The sequence below is a fragment of the Megalops cyprinoides genome, chromosome 6, assembly GCF_013368585.1.
Source record: "Megalops cyprinoides isolate fMegCyp1 chromosome 6, fMegCyp1.pri, whole genome shotgun sequence".
NCBI classification, from domain to species: Eukaryota; Metazoa; Chordata; class Actinopteri; order Elopiformes; family Megalopidae; genus Megalops; species Megalops cyprinoides.
The window spans coordinates 37,795,811-37,821,202 of record NC_050588.1 but is presented as its reverse complement, the minus strand read 5'-3'; the positions used below and the strand labels follow the sequence as shown (position 1 = coordinate 37,821,202).

Sequence of the window (25,392 nt, the reverse complement as noted above, 5' to 3'; positions counted from 1 at the left end):
CCTATAATTTGCATATCATTAGGAGGAAGGCAATCTTGCTCAAGTGGAATCTAAATATTTATGGAAGCAGGCTGTTGCCGACTCTCTCTGATGGTAACAGATCCCATCTAAAATGACACCTATTAAGAGCCGGGACACAGTGATCGCTTGTGTGATTAGGCATCCACTCCAGTCCCCCTCAAACCTCCCTCTTCTCTCATGCTGTGTCTGCAGGGGAGGTCGGGGAGAGTGGGGTTGGGGGGGGGGGGGGGGGGGGGGGGGGGGGGGGGGGCAGCTGCTTCTGCCGAGTGTTGATTTCCCATTGGTACGGCACAGTGAAGCCCGGCACCAAAGCTGAACCCCCTTCTGTCACCCCAGAGCTGCATCAGCAAGAGTAAAAGGCTGAGGTTTCAATAAACAGCGCTGATCTCTACCTGCTGTGGCCCTTTTTATCAAATTCCACACTGCCTACGCCTTGGTGTCCACTGCCATAACTCCACAACTGAGTCTCCTGCTCCAGAACAAAAGTCTCTCCATGGCAACACGGCGCTGGCGATTTAAGCGAAACGTCTAGAAATATCACAGGATACCTCAAAACACGGTCAGATGAAAAAGAAGGCAATACACCTGGCTTCCGTCAGGTTCATCTGACACAGGCACTCACATTTTAACTTAAAACTTAACCCACTGCTAAATACAACAAAGGAAGACCAGGTGGTTGCAGTTTCTTTATAGGCTAGAATCAAGAGCCCATAGACAAATGACTGGGCTTAATTTGCAGTGGATCCAACTTCCAGCTCGTTCCCAGTTTACAATACCGGGTAAATATGAGAAACTGTACACCACATGACAGACCCTGACTCACTCAGTACGGCATCCACACGCTTAATCGTCAGTTTATCAGGCTTACATTTGTCAAAATGATTCCAAACATAGCTTTGCAATATAAATTAAAGTAATAAAAAAAAGTCAGAAGGGCAATAAGTTTATGATAAGGTGGGTGGCCCTTCTCTGAAGCTGTAAATACTGTGTCTACACCTCGGGTGATGGGATCTTTTTACATTATGCTGTCTCTAGCTGGCAACTCAGCCCACTCCCAAAGAAAGAAAAAAAAAAAAAGAATATGACACGAGGAATCAATATTTTCACATAAGCCAGGCTTCAAGACATACGCCCCCCTTCTGTGTGTTGCCCAAGAAGTGGAGGGACAATTTTGGCAACATCAGATCCAAGGCAAAATCATTTTAAAATGGTGCTTTGGGGCTGTGTTTAAGTACTTTGGACAGATCTCTCTGCTGTGGGCGGGTGGATGTGGTGAAAAGGCTTTGGTGGTCCCCAGGTATGGCGGTAATATCTGGGTAAAGAGGCGCGGCACAGTGCAGGAGCTTCGGCAGTCCCCGCTCTCCTGTCTCTCAGCTAAACCTGGCTAAAGATTAAAGCCACAGTCGACAAACCAAAATCATTTGCAGACTTTTTTTTTAATGCAAAGCAATTTGTATTTCTAATCTCGAACCCCAGGGAGAGGGACTTCTCTTCCTTTTGAATTTTCCTTTGTCACTAAAAGAAAACTGGGTGGGGGTGTGCGGGGATTTGGAGGGGCGGTGAGGGGGGTGGAAATAAATTGAAAAAAAAATTGCTTCTATTTCAGCCTCCTTCCTTATGTAGGTCAGAGGCAGCTACCTGTTAAATAATGAAAACTCTTCATTTTCCAATCAGGGGCGTAGTGAAGTGGTGTGTGGCATAAATCACCTGGACGCTGCATTAATCACGATGATTAGGGGGCCTCCTCAGCTGGCTGGGGTCGGGGCCCCCGGCAGTCAACAGCATGCCTCGGTTAGGATCGGTAATGAAAATATATACTGCACCAATAGCTGCACCATCGCCGAAAACCATCAATCACCAGGAACCCCCCCCCCCATGCTGCCGAAGAGAAAACCCCCCGTCTTCGCAAGGTTATCCAGGCAGGTGGGGGAGCCCCCCCCCCCCCCTCCCCCCTCCCCCCCCCTTACACCCCTCTCCACTAACCCCACCCCCACCGCCATCCCCTCATCCTGTTGGTCATATTCTCAGACTCTCTCTGTCTCCCTCACTTCATTCTCAGTGAGACGTGTTGCCGCCTTTTGGAAAGGATAGCTCTATGGTATGTAGACCAGGTTTATATAACACCTGCAGTATGTCTCTGTTCGGTTAATGTGTGAAATTTCATGTGGACACATCTGAGGACAGAGCCAACAGTGATATCCAAACGTTGTAACAAACTGTGTGAGTGTGTGTGTGCGTGTGTGTGTGAGAGAAAGAGAGAGAGAGAAAAGAGGAAGAGAGGGGCTATCCCACACGTACCGGCAGGTACGAAGAATAGAACCTGTGGTGTGGACACCACTCACCACAACCTGTCACTCAAACTGTCAGCCACCAGCGTACCACTGTTCCCAAAGGGCCCAGCTGTATCAGAAACAAGCTGTGGTCTAAAAATCAGTGTAGCTGTGCTGTAATGGCAGTGCACAGGAGATATTTTAGTAGGCTGTTGTCATTTCCCACTTATTTAGCATGCATCTAACATCCCACCCTAACACATGAAAAGCTGCCCTCCGCAGCCTCTTCATCTGTGTGAGTCCTGCTTCTCACAATAAATGTGATTCTTTTCAACGTGGAGCAGCAGAAAAGAGAGGGGAGGAGAGGACAAGGTAGAGAGAGAGGGACAGAGAGACTGAGAGAGGGAGAGAGGGAGTGCAGTTTGTTAACTCTGGGTGCAGCAGTTGTAGCATGGCAAGGTGATCTTAGAGATTCTTCATAACTCAAGGTCAAAAGTGCTTCCTCATCTTTCCCTCTTTAAAACAAAAAAAAGGAATAGAAATTAAAAAAAAGAAAAACTACATTCATCCAATAACAATTTTGTAGTAGCAGGAGAATACCACATCTACTCGGTTACCATAGAAACCGGTCAGTGAAGTGAGCAGAACATTCTATGTTCCACTGTGGTTTTGTAAAGGTCTGCGTGTGCCCCATTTCAGCAGTGCCACTGGAAACGTCACTCCGCTGAAACACCAATCTCTGCACTGCCTCCGTCTCTTATTTAGGTCGGTGTGCTTCCATTACTGCAGGGTAGGAGGAGCACCAAGAGGACACTTAACAGCTGTGTGTCTCCTGGGAGAGGGTTAGCCATATTTGACAGTTTGCTTCATCTATAGAAGAAAACAGGACCTGTGGTAGAATGTGTGAAAACTGGGTACATTGAATTCCGTTGTTGTCATTTAGCAGATGCTCTTATCCAGAGCGGCTTACATAGGCTACAGTTTTAACATATTCTCCATTTGTACACCTAGATGTTTACCGGGGCAATTGTGGGTTAAGTACCTTGCCCAAGGGTACAGCAGCGGTGCCCCAGCAGGGAATTGAACTGGCAACCGTTTGGTCACAAGACCTGCACCTTACCACTATGCTACACCGCCAACCCTGGGTAGAATGTAGTGATGAGAAAGAGAAACTTCCTGAGTTTCAACAACAAATGCTGTAAAATCACTGACCTGTAAACTTTTATCTCAACAGCAAAATGCTACCATTGGTTCATATTAGTGAGTCACTGATGGCCCCGCCCTTTTTGGGGTCATGAATCCACATTATTATACTCTTATACTTATACTTATATATATTATACACTTATACATTATACTCTCCCATTATTACGTCACTAATGATCATTTATAATGCCTTTCAATGAACCAGCTGCAATAGGAGCATGACAGTGATAACAACCTTTGACGAAGGTGTTATTGTCATATTTGATGAATGGGTTGAAATCCTATGTGTACCTAAGATGTTGGCAGATGTTCATTTTAACGCTAATAAGCCTTGGATTGGCTCGTCACTTCCCCTAAATTACCTGAGTGTAACTTATTAATCAGCCACTGCTCAAGGACGTGGAAAAAAATAACCAACAGTACACAGCTTCCATCAGTATTGTTCTCATAAAAACCTTCAGTATTGCCATTCCATAAACTTTACAGACCTGCGGAAAACCATATTCATTGCAAATACCAAAAGGACACATTCATCTTCCTCTCATCTCATTAGGTCTGACCACTCCTCTATGGGATAAACTGCTACACTGGTGGGCCAATTAGATCCAGCGTGTGGGAGCAGGGTCCCTGAAGCCTAAAGGATTCCACTCATATACTGAGTAATAGGCTGAGATTGTTAAGGGTCAACTTGTAATTTAAAGACCAATATTCCAGTTAGCGTTTCCAGAACCAGATGGTGCCAACCCATGGCAACATTGTGGTGTTTGTTTCAACATGCCTGCTGGGTATTTTTGTAGTCAGGTCTGTATACTCAGATGCAGTTGTCTTGTAATTGCCGCACATTCAGTAGGAGATGAACAGTTAACGCCATCGTAGGCTTCTGATTTTATCTGATAATTTCCCCTGCAGCCACGCGCCGATACAGCATCCTTCTCCGCACACAGAGATAAACAGCACAACAGCTGGTACCACAGGAACCAGGACAAATGTGATGGTGCGAGGGTATTCTGCTGCGAATTATACCCCTAAACCTCCGTCTTCAACCTTCTGGAATGTTCCTCTCTAATGTTTGTTCTCTCAGAAAAACAAAAAAAGCCTCCGCCGTACACAGTGCATTTCAGACAGCACTATAAAGCCTATTCCGTTTGTTTCGGCCAAACCATGGCTCGGTGTCTCCTTCCCTGTGTCTCCTGAAAGTTCCTCACACAGGGCAAACAGATTGCATCGACTTCCTAACAAGTCCACTGGCAGTGGTGTGAGCTTTTTTTTTTAGATAACTTTCCAAGTTTCCTTCTCATCTCAGCCGAAACTTTGATGGTAAGATGGAAGCCGTTCTACCTTCCACTGCCCCTGGCCATTGTCCTCCCTCTGACAGGTGGGTGTGTGTATACCGCACCACAGGATCTGCTCCTACCCGGCAGCTTGCTGATCAAAATGATCTTCTTTTGCTTTTTTTTAGAGAACTTGCATCCAGACTCCACTCTGTTTATAAAGACTTTAATCAGTGCTTTAAACTTCAGGAGCAAAGGAGCAAAGAAGAGATATTTAATTTGCCACCTGAAATCTGATCACCGCCACAGTTTGATCTCCCAGTTCTATTACCCCTCTCTCTTAAGCACTCAGATCATGCTGCTATCTGTCTGATCCCTTTGCACAGACAATTAAATCAAAACTAACAAAAGGAAAGTATGCAAATTGACTCCTAATGCTGTTAAAACACTGAAAGGCATCTTTGGCTGCTCTGATAGGAAAATCCGTAAGGCTGCATGTGACAATTTAAATGAATCCACAGGTACACGACCCTGGGATATAGCATTAGCCTTTTTATTGCATGCATTTTACATTAGAATATGATGTTGTACATTACATTACATTCCATTATTGTCATTTAGCAAATGCTCTTATCCAGAGTGTCTTACATAGGTAACAATTTTTTCATACTATCGATTTACCCAGCCGGATATCTACTGAGGTAATTGTGGGTAAAGATTTATGGCTAATGACAAACTGTGGGTTATGAAAGATATGAAATGACTTGACTAGAAAGGACACAGACATCTTTTTTAATAGTACCAGGTACAGAAAACAGTTTTTTTTTTTTATTTAAATGCATTAAGGGCAAGCTGAAGCAGGATTCTGCTGCTAACAACTCCTGGAGCTTTTAGAATAGGAGAAGTCAGTTCTGGCTTAGAGTGGTGACCCCACCTTTCCCAAGAAGATCCGTACATTCTGTAGCAGCACTGGCAATTGGTTATGGCCTTGAGGCTCCCACCCTCCCTTCCTCTTCATGATGTAACCGGCACGAAAGCTGCTGGCCCTGAACACACATCACCCTCCGCACTTAAAAACTGCTCTTTCCCGCACCCCTAAACCAGCAGCATGAAGCGCTTGCCTGTTATATGCTATCCAGCATCATTCCAGTCCCAACGGATGAAATCCTGCTCAGTAATAATATTTAGCAGCATATCAGCAACTCCTTGGACAACGATACCGGAAGTCCAACCTCTAGCTCACAGGTTGATCCACTGCAGACTTCATGTCCTTCTTATAGATCTCTAGAAACTGTTGTAACGTGGGTCTTTGTTCCATCCGGAACTTTAAAATGCCTCCTCATATTTATGCAATAATTAATGGCTTGCAGCTCTGCATTCAGCACAATCATCCCTCAGAACTGGTATAGAAAGCTGAAAAATCCTGATAATTCTACATGTCTAATAACAGACTTCTGAACCTATCACCTGTGCACAGGTACACCCCCAGGTACGTACTATGGCACCCCTGTTTTACGTCCTCTAACGGTCGGTGACGACACAGTGCCTATGAGACTTATCTCAAACCCATAGGGATCTATAGGACAGTTAACCAGCCCTAAAGCAACAGTATCTTTCTCAAGGACCTCAAAAAAGAGAAGAAATTGTGGTTGGTATTTGGAAATGAAACGTCACAGTAGTATCTCTTCAGATAAATGGGAACGTTGTTGAAATGGCCAGATTTCCCGGGAATCACATGCTGAAGAGAACAATAACGCTGCTATATTGTCGAGAAAGCACAGCGACACTTGTTCCACTTGTGTCAGTTGAAAAAAATTGAGGAAAAGTGAGGAAAAAGTCTGACAATTCAATTCTGCAGAGCCATTACTGAGAGCCTTCCGACACCCCATCGCTGCTGAGAGAACAAACCTGGACGCGACTGTTAAAACTGCTGCTAATCTGATCAGCTACACACAGCTGACAATCTCAGTGTGCAGGTTTTCAATATGTGCAATACAACACTATGACACATTCATGTAATGAACTGCAGTTGTTCTGTGACTTCACTGTATTGATCAGTGAACACTAAACGCACACAAGACCTCTTTATCTGGTGGAGAATACTGTCTTCCATCTACCTTTGTTTTTGAAAAAATGACATGTAGTCAATAAGGAATCGGCCATGCAGGGCTATGTTCAACTGATAATTGCAGAAAAAGTGCTGAAGGGTGCTGTACCTACTACAGTGACACTAAATCTAAAAAAAACCCTCTCATTTATATAGATTTAATTTTCCATACAGCTCTGACTGCCCCTCAGAGCAAAGGCCAAAGTGGTGGGAACATCTCCCAGTCACCTACATCGCTCCCCAGTGGTGGAACGAACTCCCTGTCCATTACCCCATTCCTTCAGACGGGGCCTGAAGACGCACCTCTTCAGACTCTACCTGGACTGACCCAGCACACAATTGCTGTCCCCCCCCAATCAGTGCTGTCGTAAATTGCTGTGCTTTTTAAATTGTTTCTTGTTGCCGCCTTTACCCCGTACTGTCGCTACACTTACTGTACGCACTTTTGTAAGTCGCTTTGGATAAAAGCGTCTGCTAAATAAATAAATGTAAATGTAAATGTAGAGGTTTGCACATCCATAAATAATGGAATGTGTTTCTGTCAAATTTAGCATCACAGTAAACCTTTACACATGCAGTGTATCCTGTGGTCTGATACCAGCTTATCTTTTATCTGCACAGCCCAGGAGACAGTAGACACTAAATCTTTCTCAAACACAGCGAGTGTAAACCACTGTATCATCAACTGTATCATTACTAATCGCGGTCATCTTTTAAAATGAAAAATCCGGCACATTGACATTTTATTCAGATTATCACCAGGTTCACATCAATCACAATCCGACCTTCAATTTTAAGGTTTTACCATAAAATAAATTATACCCCCCAACTGAGCCATTGTCAGCCCAGAAGGGCATTAGTGTTCTAGCACTTGTCATTAGGGGTCAGAGACACAGGGAGAACATGATTAATTGAGCTCCTGCATGCTTACTCACCAAGCCCTTACAAAAGGGCGTTTAAAACTGCGAAGGCGCAGAATATGGACCACTAATGAGGTGCCGTGGGTGGACTTACGAGAGGATCCTCTCCAGTCGGCCGCCCTTGGACCCGATGATCTCCCCCAGGGTGCAGAATGTCTGTCCCAGGAAGTCCTGAAGACAGAAGATTAATAACATCAACGGTGTGTCGTCTACCTGCAGTGGGCAAGTTCTCCACCGAGGACAATTTCATCCAAGGCTGTGTGGAAATCTAAGCTTTTAATGATCGAGTTTAAAGATTTGGAACGCCGCTTGCTTGCAGTGAGTGTGTTGATCAGGTGAAACATTTCAGTAAAGTAAGAGGTTTCTGTAAGAGCTGTGCTTTCTATTTTGGGATGGATTCCCAGGCATAAGGTGGCCCGTTAGGGCGACATGAATAAGTGCTCTGCAAAAAGAGACCTCAAAAACGTCAAGACACAATGAGCGCCCGGCAAAGACAGGCCAGCAGATGGTCACTTTGCAAATGAAGGGCATGGAGGGATAATTAAATGCATAAATGAAAAGCGTTTCCATCAGAGAGAAGACCAGCTATGAAGCAGCATCCCAAAAATTTCAGATATTCCAAGCAAAAAATGGGACTGAAGTAAGAAAAAAAAGCCATGACCACTTTGAAACGACCATGAATACAACTTCTCAAAACTTGGCCACCTGGTTTTTACCATCATTATCAAATGTTACCATTAATTTGTAAATTATTATACTTACCAGCAAAGATTATTGTGACCACAGAGAAACTGCATGTTAACTGAGGAAGTTAAATGAGGAATGCTTTAGCCATTACTTGTTCAGTGATATGCATAAAAGTGATAAAAGATGTCCCCTAATGAAAGTGATTAACTGAGAGATTTATGAAAGACAAAGTTACAGTCTTGGCACTGAGAAAAGGGAGACCAACATGACTGGAAGAATACTGATCTCTGTAATCTGTCCAATAAAATTCCGTATGTACTGTGCATCACTCAGTTGACTAAAAATGATGGAATATAGGTAAAAATGTCCATCTAGCAATGGCATACAACAATGTGAGTAAGGAAGGTGTCAAAGACAAAGAAAGCCCAATGTCTTGGGTAAGACAGCAGGTGTACAAACAGTTGCATAATTTATTGACATATTATTGTTATTATTGCTCATATGGTGTTACTTAAATTACCAATCTTGAAATTTTACAATTAGTGTTACATGAGATTATTTGCTACAAAATGCTACAAAAATGCTGCAAAATGCTACAAAATCATTACAATACACTGTCCATTAAATTCTTTGATAAGAGATATAGGTGCTCCATGACAAATTGGTTGCAAACTCAGCCAAATAATTTGGTGAAAAGATGCTGCCTGTTTTCTTGAGCATGCACAGCAAGATATATGATTGGTCTTTTTTTCATGTGGCGTTACTTAAATGACCAATCATCTTGAAAATCTAACATCAGTGATAGATTAGCAATCAGCAATCAGTGAGATTAATTGGATATGATAGAAATTCATTACACTACTGTCTACTATCTTTTCAGTGGTTTTCAGTGGAAGAGAAGCCAGACAAGCCAATCCCATAGTATTATGCATTTCTAAGCATCCTGCTATATGTTTCTGATTACAGACAAACACGACTAGAAAATTAAATAAAATGGTTTTGGAGTGTGTGCCATTTTATCTTTTATGTTGCTGGTTCTCTGAATACAAGATTGGGGACCAGGTGCATATGCAGAGGCACTTGATAAAAAAGAGCTGAACCAGGAGAAAGGGACTGTCTGCAAGTACACTTCACTTAGGCATTACATCAAATTAACATCTGGTGAGTCACGGCGGAATGACTTTCATGATCTGAGCTCACAATAAATTACTGACCTTCTGCTCATCCACATTTGTTTAGCAGGAAAGAAAATAAAAACAGAACTGTTAGAACAGAAAGAGTAGAGGAAATAACTTAAATTCCCTTGACCCACCCACTTCTCCTTGGCAATGAAATTTCTTAACAAAGAAGTCAGATGATGTGGTAGAGATGCGGCTCTTTACAGACCTCCATAATAGCCAGCAGTCAGAGAGAGAGAGAAGCTGGGGTTGTAGTCAAACGCTTTTCAAACAAATGCGTGGCACTGATTAAAATGAGAGGAAAAGCTCCAGCTCATAGCTAGACATCGCCATTCACCTCAATCAGCCAGAAATTGACAAGATATGAACTGCGGTATGACGGGGCAAAGCTTCCACATCAACGCTGTGTGTATCCAGTAAGTGCCACTGCAGGTGGATCTGAGATCTTCCCATCGATAACAGATACACATGAGACAGGCATGCAGATAAACACACTGGCATAGCAAATTGCAGGCACATGCAGACATACAAGAGCTTACATGTTTTGATATATTTGAACTTCTGGAGTCCACATTGTACCTATAAGAAATCAGAAAAATACTCAGAGTGATAACTGAAATTAACCACAAAGGTCCACTTACCAAATGTTGTTTTCAGAAGGCAATTCCCACTTTGTCTCCAGACATTAAAATGCCACATCACCGACTTGCAGTAGCATTTCTGCCTCTACAGTGCCTTAAGGTTTCACTCATCCTCAATTTATTCCCTAAATGATACAGATTATGATTTAATCATTCAAGCAGATTTTTTTGTTTAGAAATTAGAAGAAGTTTTTAAATAACTATTTTGGTAATATCCTGGGGGTGTATTTCTATAACATGACACAAGATTGAGAGAAAACTGCTTTTAAAAGGAAAGAAATTTAAGAAACGATCATGTCAAGTGGAGAACTTATCGTACTTAACTTATCGGAGAACGTATCTTAGGCAATGTAGTGCATTTTACCAATTCAATACTAATGATTTTCATAATTTAACTTCTTAGTTTGCTTTAAAGGTTGAAAACTTCTGAACTATTCATGGTCCACAGATTTACCTTGCAGTCATTTCCTAATTTTATCTTAAATTATCATTTCAGAAATAGTAATGAAAAATAGAGGATTTAGCTCTGACAATTGTCAACGCTTAAAATGTCAGCTGATTTGTGTTATCCAAAGCATTTGCTACTTGTAGTGTCCTGTAATCTACACTGGCGGCCAGTGTAAGAGATGTCTGTTAGATCATTTGCTGCGGGTGCATTTTGATGCAGGCCCAACCTGAACACATGCACTTTTGTGAAATGCAGTTCTGCCATCGCTGACACTGACTACTCCATGAACGCTTGAATTAAAAAAGAGTTTATCCAACACAACAGGAATATTTTATTTGCAGACTCAGCAGGAGAGATGTAGCTGACATTTAACTGAGATATAACTAGACAGGTACATCACTAGCAAGCAGCTCCCACACCAATGGGCGATTTCCCAGAACTGATTTAAGTCCAGAGCAGGCCTAACTTTATTTTAGTAAATCCAGAAATGAAAAATATATTTCTTTAAAATTTCACAACTTCAGATTACTTACTTTTGTGGACTAAAATAGTAAAGGATTACTCAGAGATAATCCAGGGAAAACCTAATTAGATTAACTATGTCCCCTGATGAAAAGTCCCACGTGTAAACAACTTTAAACTGATCAATGCTTGCAGAGCAGAGGGGATGAGGATGTCCCCCTCACAGAATCCTGAGAAAACCCTAGCAGAAGCAGTGACATTATCTCAACTGCATTTCGTCTGTACCAGAAACAGTCCCCTAAAATTATCTCGTCCAAATTATAATTTGGGTAGCTCCTGTCAATAAACCCTCTTCTGAATGGTGTTTACGGTGTCTGTCATCACTGACGTAGTCCAGTTAATCCATGTTCCTCGTGTGCCATTAGCTAAACTGCTAAGGTTACACCAGCCTCCTTCAGGGTTAAATTTATACTCTCATACAGTTCTGGAGTAGCTCAGGTTTTCTATTTTGGAAAGCAAACTTTAAAATCCTGATTTTTCAAAGTCCAGGTCTAAATTAAGCCTTACCTATTAAATGCAACTTTCACAAGCCCAGTTTAAAAGAGTAATTTAGTCCAGAGATATGCTTAATTTGTGTCTGAGAAACCACCCTCAGAGCATACCATTACTGTTCAATGACCACTTCTTCACAGAAAACAAGCAATCGAATCGATAGTTAGCATCTAACTAACTAACTATCTAACTCACTCAACTGTTTGCTTCATAATATGGCTAGCTAGATATCTGGCTAAAAAAAGAGTGGAGGGGTCAGCCATGCCAGTTATGTTCTTAACAATCACAATAATCTTTTTTTATACCACAGTGTTATAAAAATAACCATCAGAGCTTGCTGCTTCCCCTTAGAAATAATAAAGATGCTTTCCCCCCACGCATGTCACATAGCAACAAATTTCTTCATAGCAACCATTTAAACCAATGGTGAATGTTCAAAAAAAAAATTTAAATGAAATACATTAAAATAATTTGACCTGATTTTAATATAATTTTAGAACTGTTATACCCAAAAGTAGGTATAATTTGTGATTTTCATCATTTTGAAAAGTGGATGCTGGGTAACCACATTAAGCTAAAACACACACTCTCTCTTACTGTTACACACACACACACACACACACACAATCAGTTATACACTGTTTCTGCCTCACTATGCTGCCCTTTTGGACTGTGTCATTATATCACTGAGAAAACTTGAGAAATAATCTTTACAGATTCATCCACACAAATAAAGGTCATTTCCAATTAATTTCACAATGTTAAAAATGACCCGCAGAGAGATAGGGAAAGAGAGATTTAGACTTGTAGTATATTATAGAGAAACACATCCTTAGATATAGGAACTACAGGCTACAGGCTGCATTCATAAATTGTAATCCCCCCCAACCAATTTGCTTCAGGTCATGGCATCTGACTCAAATTAAATGGCTCTTTTTAATCATTTTTTGCTCCTGTTCAATTACCCTGCTTCTCTTCATTAGAAATTCTGTACATTTCAGCTCTCAGTTATTTGAGCATTCTGTGCCACACAAATTGCTGGCATGGTGTTTTGAACAGTACGCTTTCAAGCAAGCCAGCCGTGGAGTTCGTCTCATAAGAGAGAGGAACATTGGAACATTGACCTGAATTACACAGACTATTGCCTTGAAGACTTCCTCAGTTGGTTTGCGCAGTGGTTTGCGCTCAGTTTACAGCAAGACTGGCGCAACTTGCACTGATTAATTGCCTTTTCAGCAGCTGAACAAGCAGGGAGATGTGTTTACGTAAAATTCTGTGACATATCCCACCATGCAAAAGCAGCCAGTAAATAACATGTAATTTGAAGGGAACCACTGGTAAATATATAGTACAGTGTAGCACGGAATGGCAAAATGTTGTCCCAAAGAGTCACAACTCAAGCCACCCTGGACTCATGGACTCCCGCTCCATGTTTCTAAAACAGGCTTTTGTACCTGAGGACAAGTGAAAACGGTTAAAGCAACAACACCAAAATCCACAAGAGGCCGGGATTCACAATAACTGTCACAACCCTCTAAACTTGCTCTTCAAAACATTGTCTTTCAAATAAATAATAAATATCAAAACTCTTCATTCTTCTGACAGCAAACAGAAGACAGTGGAAAAACAGCCCTTTTTACCGCTTTAGCATTTATGATTCCCAAGGCATTCCCTATCAAAGGTCTGCCAGGCTCCAAACAGCTGTCCTACTACTCTGTCTCACACATACATACACACCCACGACTGGATAACATGCTGTAAAGGGTATTTCCATGTTGTGAAGGATATTCACATATTGTGAAGGATATGTACATGTTATGAAGGGTATTTTCACATTGTGAAAGACATACTGTATACACATTAATCATAATAGTATTATAGCAAAGTCATAATTTTAGGACAGATGAGGGGTCACATTTATTCACTACCCTGTTGATAGTGTTTTGCAAATCATTTTCTGGCATGACTTACACTGACAAGGCGCATCCTGTAGTGTTTTATGAGCTTCTGGCACTTCTGCCGGAGAATTCTCGATCGTTGCTCCCCACAGATATGCAAATGTTGTTTGTGAATTTGCTCTTTTGTATTTTTTAACTGCAAAACATTGGTGGGATTAAGGTCTGGAGATTGTGACGGTCAGTTGAGAATGTTTGGTTTGCGCTCAATTAATAAACTCTGTTGGAAGTTAACTTTGTCTGGATTAATGCTTTGGTTATTGTCATGCTAGAAAGTCCATTTTTGGCCAAGCTTGAGTGTCTTGGCAAGGGGAACAAGGCTTTTGGCCAAAATGGTGCATGTTGAACATAAGGACTCCCTCTCCAGCACCAGTAGACTGAAAACAACCCGAAAACAAAAAAGACCCCTGCCATATTGCACTTTGAGCATGTGATTATGGTAAGTGTAATAAATGAAGTTAGAATAACCTTATTACCTTAAATATAATGCTGATCAGCATGTACAAAAAATTCAGTTTCATTCAGATGTTGCTGAGGGAAATTCAAGCTGCCTCTTTGTATCTTTCCCTGGAAAGAAGCTTCTTCCTTATGACTTTCAGTGGCCCTTTTGGGCAGTTTGTAACCTGAAGATGCCAGTTTGCTTAGGTGTCCAATTGTCACCATTGGATTTAACCATTTATCTGGTAACCTGCGGTAGCAAGACAGACACGCACTTTCTTCCTGGCATGGCTGCCACGGTGCCAATAGCCCTACATGTCTTAATAACAGACACTAGTGATAAACTGGTAGAGTGGCAGATTATACTTTTTGTGAATTCATTAATAAGCATCTCCCAGCCTGTAGAGGTCAGTGACCATTTGCCAGCAGTCTTCAGAGAGCTCCCTGATGTTAATGCATGCAGGTGATGACTCTCCCCTGTGTGTTCAATCCTTCCATACCACAGGAAACGGGAAGTCCTTGGATGCCGGCATCTTGTTCCAGAAACTTCTCCTGAGCTTCAAATAAACAAAATGTTGGTCTGAATTTGTCCTTTCAGACTCCATTTTAAAGGTGTAAATGAGAGTCACCTTTGCGTTTTCTGCATTTAAAACTGGTTATTTGTGAACAACCTGAATTTGTGCTGCGCAGTGCTATTAAGACTACAGTTTACATCAATTTTTAAACAGAATATAATATCCAAGATGCAGGTTTTTGCTCCTGTTAAGTGAGGGGTACGAAGAAAGAGGGAGGGCACTGTATGTGTGTGTGTGTGTGTGTGTGTGTGTGTGTGTGTGTGTGTGTGTGCGCGCGTGCGCGTGTGTGTGCGTGTAAGTATATGTACGTCTTTCTCTCACTCTGCTGAGCTCACCTGACAGCTATGTGACAGGTAAGAGGTGTCTCCAGTTCTGGCTGACTGAGGGAGCCAGGAGGCAGCAGGTGAAGTGACCACACCAAGGATCATGGGATTGAAGAACACCAGGCTACACCAGGCAGAGCTGCTGCTCAAAGGCCAATCGCTAACAGAGCAGGACAGACGGGGGCGTCGGGCGTAGCGGGGGTTGTCAGTCAATCTGTGAACACGGCGTCTCCGGGAACATGGAACACCACGAAACCGAACACGAGATCCGGCCTGTCGGCGTTAACCGGTACAGGACCATACATGAAAAAAACAACAACACAACTGCATTACTTCAGATAAGGGATAGGTTGCACAGGCTGCTTGAGGAGACACACAAAATAAGAATTACAGAAGAGCAACCTTAGATTGCAAAGTTGCTCGTTCAAATCGAATGGATACACTTACGTTTTATTATGCTAGAAATCGCTCTGGATAAGAGCATCTGCTAAATGCATGTAATGTAATGTAATGCAAAGTAAAATTAAGTAGCTTCTCCTTATGATACTAACTTTACAAATCATATTACTCTCAAAAAACAGGATGTGGTTAAAAGGCACTGTATTTGTGGCTGTATCAGGAAACTGAGGCCGTTTTTCCCGGTTCTGTTTATTTTGCTGTTGTGTTTTATGAGGTCAGTATCTCTCCCATCTCTCCTTCTCTCCCTCCTGCTGTAACTCCTTCTCTTTCCCTCCCTTCACTTCAATCCATCACTCTCGCTGCCTCTGCGGAGATGAGCTGTAAGCTCTTACAGAATGAAGCGAAATTACACACCATATGATGGGCCTGAGAGCCCTCTCAAAATGAGATTTATCACTGCAGAACAATAAACTGCCGAAAAATCCCATGAACTGACATATATTCCTAACGATAATGGAATTTGGGGCAGCCTTTGATGAGCTAAACAAAAGATGCATGCATAATTAGCATACAGCGCCAAATTGGCATCAACATCAATGGGGAAACAATATATGAATAATTACAATTATATTAAACTAAAACAGAACAGTGGTGATTTTATGTGCATTAAAGGATTGCACAAAGCACAGCGAAGATGCATGCATGCGGACAGATGCACTCACACACTCGCGCACACACACAAATGCACGCACGCATGCACAAACACACACTCAAACACACACACACTCAAACACATGTATACACACCCTCAAACAAACACACAAACACACCTACACGCACACACATACACGCATACACCCACAGATCCTGCCTCCGTATGTAACCTCAGACAGGACGCTGTCTTTATAACATCGCTGGAAGCAATAACTATGGCCTATTCTGCCATCTGTTTGCCTTCCGCATGTCTGGACTTGCAGTGCAGGAGGGAGAAGTGACAAATTGATGAAAACAATGATATAAATCATGTCCTGTTTACCAAACTCATCTGTGCTAGCCTGATAAAACCAATTACATGAACTAAGAATATGGTGCAGGGTGGTATGAACATAATAAGGGTAGATTATCATACATACAGACTGTGTAAAATAGAAGAGTTGTAAGTCCAGTTTCCTGTTCTTTGGTGTACTTCCTGTTTGCCCCTTTTCTTGTATTTCCTGTTTGTATCTTTCATGTTTGCACTAGCAGGTACCTAGGCACATTTGCACTTTCTGCGGGCACTAATATTTTCAAATAGCCATTAATATTTAGATAGCCGTTTTCGCATGCACCGCAAAGTGATTGACTCAGACTTGAGCTGGGCTGCTGTCCTGAAGCCAGAGCCTTTGCTAATCAGCTGTGCCGGGACTACAGAATAGAGCAGGCAGCAGATGAGCGTGAAGGCTAATAGAGAGACTCATTTTTCTCTGGGAAATGGCATTGCCATATGTCCAACCAGTCACCACTTATCACAGAGCACCACGCTGTTTTCCATTTCAGAGCATGTTAGCGTTATGTGTTTGCATAAGTGGCACATAAAAATCGTTCATTGCTTTAACAGCGACTGAAATTGAGCTGCAGTTTTTTTCTGCACCTGTCATTTTAACAGGGGGAATGCTTGCATTGATTTGACCTCTCACACCTACATGTTCATTGAATGCTATGCAATGTTGTGATTTTCCAGTCACATAACATATAATAACACATCTAATGTTATATATCCAGGACATTGGGGTGCCTTGGGAAACATACACACACACACACACACACACACACACACACATACTGTATATATGCCAAATATCTCCAAAGTATCAAAATGAAACACTTTTTTTTGCAGTTTTAAAAGTAAACGAGAATGTATTATTAGAATCTGTCTGATTCATTTGACAAAATAATTCCAAGTACATGATTTCATGTCATATTAATTGTTGACTTGACCTTTCAGAACCTAAAATTAAGGCTGTGTGATTCTTTGTGTCTTCCTACTGACTGTGTGTCATCCACCTCTCAACGTCTTAATCAAAGAAATGTTTGTTGATTGAAATGCCAGCTTCTCAGCACCATGAAAAATTCAATAATTATAGCACAGAGTATTCGAGTTGCCCCGGGCTTAAAAAAAAATTAATGGATCCAAACAAGCATGATTTTGTCTAGTTCTATGACAGCTAAAGGATGTCATAAAAAATCTGAGACTAAAACGAAAGGTAGGAAGTTCATGACCCCAGAGATATCAGGTGACATGACTCAGATGAAGGGATCAAATGTTCTGTATCTTTTTCCATTTAACTATGAATATGATACACCAAAGCTTGTAGCGACTTCCATCACAAAAGCTCAGTTTCACTTTTATTTATATGAAGGCCTAGAAGAAAACTCAGAACAGCAGTCTGGAGAACCTGCCAAAGAAAACACGGTAAAATAAGGTGAAGCTCACCTAAGCCTCTCTATTCATACCCTATAAGTCACACAGCTCTATTTTGTAGCTTCATTCCTGTACTTTTACATGCTTGTTAAAATATTGATTAGGGAAGCAGAATTGATTCTCCTCCTGCTGGGTATGCCTGTGTACACAATACATGCACACACCTTTATAATGACAGATACACAAAATCTGCAACGGCTTCAGGATGGGGCCCTCAATGCTTCCAATACAAATGCCGAACCAATAAAAGAAAAGATACAGCTTGCTGTGTGGAGTCTTGTCTGCTGTTCGTTCTTATCCTCAGTTTGATTAACGTTCTCTGCATTCTGCTTTTGTCTCTCTCTCTCACAGTGGAAACTTATCAGAACTGTGAGGCTCGTTGGCTCTGTAGCCGCTTGCACTTATCTGTATTTGTGGTGATGCTTTGCTCTCGTACGGATGCCTCTAATCCCCATCCCCCACCCCCCCACCATCTGCAGGCTCCAGCCTGTGTCCCTCTCAAAGCACTGGCTCCGGTATGTTCTGCACCAGTATAGTACGTTCATAAGCGCGCGCGGTTCTTAAGCACTTAGGAGTCCTCTGCTTTGGGCTGTCTCACTTTCGTTGCTACGGCCTTCTCATTTTCGCCGTTAGCCGCTCAGCAGAGGGCTGGATCAGAGCAGTAGCTACGCGGCGTGCGGCTGATAAGTATCCGCTGTTTCAGCGGTTATTAGTTTCCGAGCGGGCCGTGCGGCTCAGACAGGGGCGAGGCTCCGCCCGTTCTTCCTCCCTCTCCCACCATTTCATCTCCTCGCCGTGGAAATGGAGAAATCCCCGGCTTATTAGGCGCTTCTGAGCTGATGGCCCGTCCCCTGCCAGCCTCCCGTTCACATCCGCCACGGGCTCACGGTGGGTACTGCACCACCAGCGCACCCCGAAATGAGAGGGAGCTTAAGCGGCCTCGTTTCGGCACAACTGATGAATTCCCGGCTCCCTCTGTACTCTGACCTCCTGTCGCGGATTTTTCATCAGAAAAGGATTTAACACGGCGCTATCCAAACACAAGTCTCATAACATATAGAAAATGAGTCTTTTGTTTCACACCAAGAAGAGGGTTTCGGCTGGGATTTGAGAAGAGATTTTCTCAGGGAGATACTACTAATCTCCTAAAGGGATGGTTTGTGTGATGTTTGTGTAAAAGGCAACAGCGAGGGACAGCCTTGAAAGTTCAGCTCAACTTGTGAGGTATTATTACCAAAAGACAGGAGGATGACCGTCTCTTATCTGCAATACCCATTCCAGCTATGCTTACATCCTGTATCAAGTTTGCCAGAACCAGCTGTCAATGAATTAGACCCGCAATGAATCTGGTATTGATACAGGAGGAGAGAAAAGGCTTGGCTGAGTGGATTCTCACTGTAAACGCCAAATCAATGGCTGTAGAATTGGCTTATACCCTGCCCAAGTTCCACCTACTCCACACCGGAACATTCCACAGCAGCTCTACTGTGGATCCGGTCCCCTTTCTGTGGTGGGAAAGAGAGCTGCTTTGTCTGTGTGAGCTCTAGCCTGGAACACGTGAAATGATAGGGTGAGCTGAGGAAACGCATGACGTTCATCATTGGCAGTTTGTAGAGTGCAGGACCTTTAGAAGTTTTTGAAAGACTTTTTCTGGAAGCCCTAATCTGATCACTGAATGAAAAATATTTTTAAAAAGTTACATGAAGTGGTGGTCTGACAAAGTGAGCAGGGATGTGGGCTCATTGGAGCAGCAGGAGGTGGATGCCAGCTTGAATCCTTCTGGGCAAAGCGTCTGCTGGTTTGCCTGCTGCTTTATCTGTTCGCTGCTTAATTGAGGTCACTGTTTGTGCTGGAGTCAGAAATCAGATACAGACTGGTGCCTAACAAACAGCAGAACTCTGGCCCCCCAGTCCCTGGCATGGCTTATCCCTCCGATCTGTTGAGCATCTTACTCACACATCAAAGCGCAGATTCTGCTTCTCCTCAAAGAAGAAATCCAGGACAAACTTCCTCACGAAGTCGGGGTTCAGCGTGTTGTCAATCACTTCGGTTCTGCCAAACTAGGCGTGGAGAGAAAGAGAGGGGAGAAGAGAATGTAAGTGATATCACTGCGATTCATATTGCTGGGGACAATGTTGTCTCCATCTTTAAAATTGCCATTCGTGACACCTTCACCCGGGACAAGGGCCAGGCTCAAACTCCCACACAGCCTCCGAGAGACGATGGCTCAGTGTCTCTGAGCTTGTCATGCTTGGCCTGGACTCTTATCTGCCCTCATATCAGACATTAATCCCCATTGGCCAGCAGGCCCAAAGGTGTGCGTTCTGACAGTTGTAATGAGCTATTGATTCCAGCACAGCTTCAATACCGGCCCATGTCCTTATCCCACAGTGCACATAATCCCTTCTATCAATTCTACACCCTCCAGCCCATTATTGCTCTTACAGGCGAGTTTACTGGACTCAACATCAAATTCTATCAAGCCATATTGAATTTCTTTTTGGGATATTGTAATCTTTTATGTAGTTTTTTTTTCTCTCCTTAAATGTAATCGGTTCATAGAATGAAGGCATTATGACTTAAAGCCTGAAAGCTGGAGATGGTTTCAGCGGTAGCTCGCACTTTTAAACAAGCTCGAAGAGATACATTTGTCAATTTCCAGCGCGTGGAAGAACAGAGACTGCTGTAATGCTCTTCAGCATTAAAAGAGTACATCCGCAATTCAGTTTGACTCCCAATTACACCAGGGATGAAGGAACAGCGTTGTCAGCGCCCGTGTGCATCATTTTTAATCAGGTATTACACATTCATGCAACAAAGTTCCACAGCAACAGTTCGGAACATGGAGCGTTCCATATTCCATATTCTCACTGAAGTGAATCTCAGAGGTTCCAGACATGCTGAGGACCCCTGGTTCTCCTGGGTTTTGGGGGGCGGAGATGGGAGTGTATGTGAGACGAATCTGAGGATGTCGAAACATCCGCTGGACCCTGCCACTGGACCCTGCCAGCAGACTCTGAGGACACAACGCTACTGCCACACATGGCTTTAAAAGACCCAGGCTTTCATTCTGCATTTCGAAAAGCGTTTCTCACAAAGTCAGCCGAATGATCTGGCCTATTTGTGTCTTCCTACAAGCAGAAGCCAGGATGGTGCAGGAGAGGTTTTTTTTGGGGGGGGGGGGCTGTCGGGGGATGGCACAAGGTTGCGTCAGTCCCTTTGGATTCTGTTTCTGTTTAATGATTAAGACCCTTTAATACGAGTTAAGACAACCTTGCACTGTGAGGGTTACTGGCTGAATTCTAATTAAAGCATGATTCATTGGCAGAAGTTTGATTTTATTTATTAATTACAAACAGTGTCAAAAACAGTTTAACTAAAATTGGTGTAAAGGGGTCAGCTGTATGTCAATCAGAAAATAGTCACCATGGTACTTACCACGAATAAGTGTAGCTTTTGAATGTCTGTCACATGAATTAAAACAATGGGGGTTATCAATGTGTGATGCAGAACACAGCACTAATTACTCTCCTTTCAGTAATAATGTACAAACATATTTTTGTGCTTGGGTATATATTACATTGTTAAAAAATAGATACTTATACCCTTATAAACAGCTATAGCTATATACAGGGGGTAGACAAAACAATGGAAACACCAAATGAAATATCACTCGTACTTTAAAGTAACTAAATTGCAATTAAAAAGGTGTACATGTTTGTCATATTAATGCAAACACTAATGTCCAATATGTTTCTGCTATAAAAATCATCTTCCCATGCAAAATCATCAAGTTTTTAAAGCAACAGATAAAAAAAAATACATCAATTTGTGAAAGAGGTCAAATAGTTGGTGGCAGCATTAAAAGTGTATCAGTCATATAAATGGAAAAATTATTTAATGTGTCAAGGGGAAGGCTGTTGATAATTATGATGATATGCAAAACGAGGAAAAACTGCAATCGGGAAAGACGAGCAGTGGTCACAAGTTGAAGCTCAATGAGCTCTGAGCTGAGTGAACCTGCATACATTTCTGGTGCAGTTATGGCACAAGCTACTTAACCTACGCTAGTTTAACTGATGATATCCCTGATAACACCATTCAAGCAACTTTTACAGGTGATCTGCAATGTTTCTACACTTAAGTACTCAAATAGTTAAACTGACAGTTTAAAACCTAGAAGCATAAAAGCTGTAAGTGCCTATTCAGAAGGTGACAGTAAATGGGTTTCCAAATGATATTAAAAGTCCAATTAAAATCAACAGCGCATGGGCAGTGGGTAGTAAAACAAACATTATGGTATTTAGTGGGTTCATCAGAATATTTTAAGATGGCAAAGCTGAGAATGTTTTGGCTTTTCAAAATGTTTCCCTCGTTAAATTGGAATTGTAAATGTGCATACTGCGCGGTTCAAGTGAGAGGTAACCTCAGGTCTGTTTCCCCTTTATATATAACCATAATAACTCCCTTGAAAGATCTTTAGATGAAATCTGAACATCCGCCACCTCCCAAAGGACCCGTGAGGTAAAAACCCGCGCACATTCGTTCCGAAAAATGACATCCCAGCTACTGAATTTGAGTCGTCTCACTGAGGCGGGAGGCGAGCGATTGCTCTTCCAAATTTTGGAAAAGTAGGTTAGCGGCCATATTGCCTCCCACAGAGATATGCATGGCGCACGGTCGAGCCGTTTGGAGATGGGCTAATGAACACACTCCAGCCAGCATCGAGAGACAGAAGGGATTTTTCAGCGGCTCTTACTGACACTTCAGCAGGCAATTACAAGGGTTTGTGAAGCTTTTAACTCTTATCCAGTTCTACCCTACTTTGGAGAATATCTCACCGTTTTATCAGTAGTACAAATAACAGTCAAAGCTGTCCAGTTTCCCCTTCCCGTGGCTTAGATTCCACTCCTAGCTTTTACGGTAGATTTCATGGTAACTTTTGAAAACATTGGGAGCAGAAGGCGGTTTTGTTCACTGCTGTGATGAAGGGACTGGTCCATGAACGGTTCCTCCTGTTTTAATCTGTGACATTTTTCCAAAAGTATCTCACCAAACACATGCGGACTGGACTTCGCGCGGGGAAAGTGCACAAGCGGCAGGACTGGCTGGAATTACATCTTTCAGAAAAACAGTCATTTCTGCTCAACCTCCCGAGGAGTGGAAATGAGCCACAACAGCGCTGAACTCCACTGAACTTAGGGGTCTCGTCCAAACTGGCACAGGAGAGCAGCACCAATTCACAGTGCACAGAGGGTGTTGGAGGGCTATTTTTAGAGATGGTGGCATAAAATTACAGATAAATGGAAATGATATTGTAAAAATGATATGGTATGTATTTGAATACATACAGTCAGCTCCAGATTATCTGGCTGTGAATTATATGGTGTGCATTTTATCTGCACCGGTGGTCAAAAATGTATGAATGTTCAGTTTACATTAATGGAAATAAATACAAAACTTTTTTGCAACTCTACATTTTGATGGCAGGGGTAGGGATAGTGGTAAGACTACTGTGCATACATAAACATAAAACAGGACACATTATTGGAAAGGAGGGAAAATTCTGCCACCATTAAAACAGCAAGACCAAATACAGGCAAAATACAAAACTCATCACAGCTAGCTCATTACCTGTAAGTAACGTTACATGGTAACAAATGCTAGCTGTCACTAATTATCTTATCACATGTTTTGGTACATGTGTCTATCTCAGGAGAAAATGAGCAGGATATGAACACTCACTCTGCATTGCTTCCTTTTCATGTTTTTCATATTTGATTTTTTTTTATAACTGATATGTTACTTTAATAAACAATTCAAAATACATCTTGCTAATTATCTGCGATTCCCCCATAACTGACCCAAGTTTTTTATGATCTAAAACATCGGAGCGGATATATATGGATATTCTAGTAATGACAACAAAACTCTATGGATCTTTAATTGAGCAAGGCAGCCTTTAGGTAGCAATGTTACATGATGCCTCCTGTACCAATGTTGATAATAACTGAATCATTGATAGTTTACCTAAGCTAAAAGTTTTTTTTTTTTACCATGTTTTAATTTTAAATTGGATAGATATACCATTTGCGCTGTACCAAGAAATCTTTCGAGCCGAATAGGATTGCAGAGTGCTGTACGTTGGGTCCAATCTAAATCTCCAAATAGGTACATCAATCATCTCCTCAGGATCAGCCGGCTCACACAGGCAGGCAGTGTCTCGGCAAGGGACTACAAATTGACGTATAAATATTGCCCATGCATTTTCCTCCGAAACCTGATAGCATCTCACTGCGCTGTCTCTGCGCCCCTCAGAGAGAAGCACTCCTCTGATAACCGAACAAAGCACAAATTAAACAGGACTCCCCAGAGAAGGGAGACAAGGCAGAGTCAGAGGCAGAATCCGTAACAAAGACGAAAGACGTGCTGACATCTCGCACTGTAGGGCTGCAATTATTAACGCATTAAGGGTGCAGATTAAGCCGTTATCAACACAAAATAAAACTATTTAACATCCAAATACTTTTTGATTTTACACTGCATGGAAGTGTCGCACACAGAACTTTGATGTGTAAAATTATGACTAAATTTGTGATGCTTTAGGTTTCACCGTGAAAGCATAATTGATCTATTCACACCACTCTGCATTCACCAAAACAGAGCCACAAAAGCCAGGGGGGGTTAATATACAGCCCTGCGGTCCAGTCGATACTTCCAGCAAAATTGCTCATTATGCTCCTCCAAAACGATCCCCAGAATGAAGCTGACAGTTTGGAAGGCATAAATCAATTGCCGTGGAGGTAAGGGCGAGCAAAAGGAGAGCAAGGGGGTCAAAGGTCACCGGAGCAGTGTTTCATCAGATAGCCCTCCATGTGTTTGTCATCATCGTCCGCAAGCAACCAACCAGGGTAAAGATTTCAAATCCAGGTACATTAATCACCTCCTGACAGCTGGCTCCACTCTGGGCCCAGGCTGTCATTTTCAGTTTTTCAGTTTCCAGCTCCCTCGTCCGTCTTCCTAAACTTCCGCCGGTACCGGTGGATAACGATTTGCCAGACGCTCATTTAGTTTGTGTGGTTTCTGCTTGGAAGTAGCTTCAGAGAGGCTATTGGCCATTAGGAACCGAAATATTCCGGAGACACAGAGCCGCACTCGCTTTGGTTAATGAGCCTGACTGAGCGCCAAATTATTTCAGAGCTCTGTTCTATCATGCATATTACAGTAAAGACAAGTCAAAATGCAATACTGTTTTGATAAATCTTTGTTGAAATCAAGACTATAGATAAGACAAAAGTGGAAGCAACGCACTTCATAAATTGCTCAAGAATGAAATGGTGGGCTACATACCGGATGTACGCCACTGCAGACTCACACCAATGCATCATGTATTTCCCCCTTTTGCATTTGAACGAGTGTCTCTCCTTTGATCGGGCCTGTGATGCTACACAGATGCGTGATTGTGTGGGTTTCCGACG

The 25,392-nt window shown here is 42.4% G+C and overlaps 1 protein-coding gene across 1 annotated transcript in view; it reads right to left on the bottom strand.

The window, feature by feature from the left end:
* Positions 1-25,392, bottom strand: part of LOC118778775 (copine-9-like) — an 81,240-nt gene that overhangs the window by 37,409 nt on the left and 18,439 nt on the right. Inside the window, exons 4-7 of the mRNA XM_036530486.1 lie at positions 19,871-19,974; positions 10,200-10,239; positions 9,697-9,699; positions 7,890-7,966 (exon numbers count right to left, since the gene is read on the bottom strand). Of these exons, the coding sequence (XP_036386379.1) occupies positions 7,890-7,966; positions 9,697-9,699; positions 10,200-10,239; positions 19,871-19,974 (224 nt within the window). The remainder of the gene's footprint in view (positions 1-7,889; positions 7,967-9,696; positions 9,700-10,199; positions 10,240-19,870; positions 19,975-25,392) is intronic.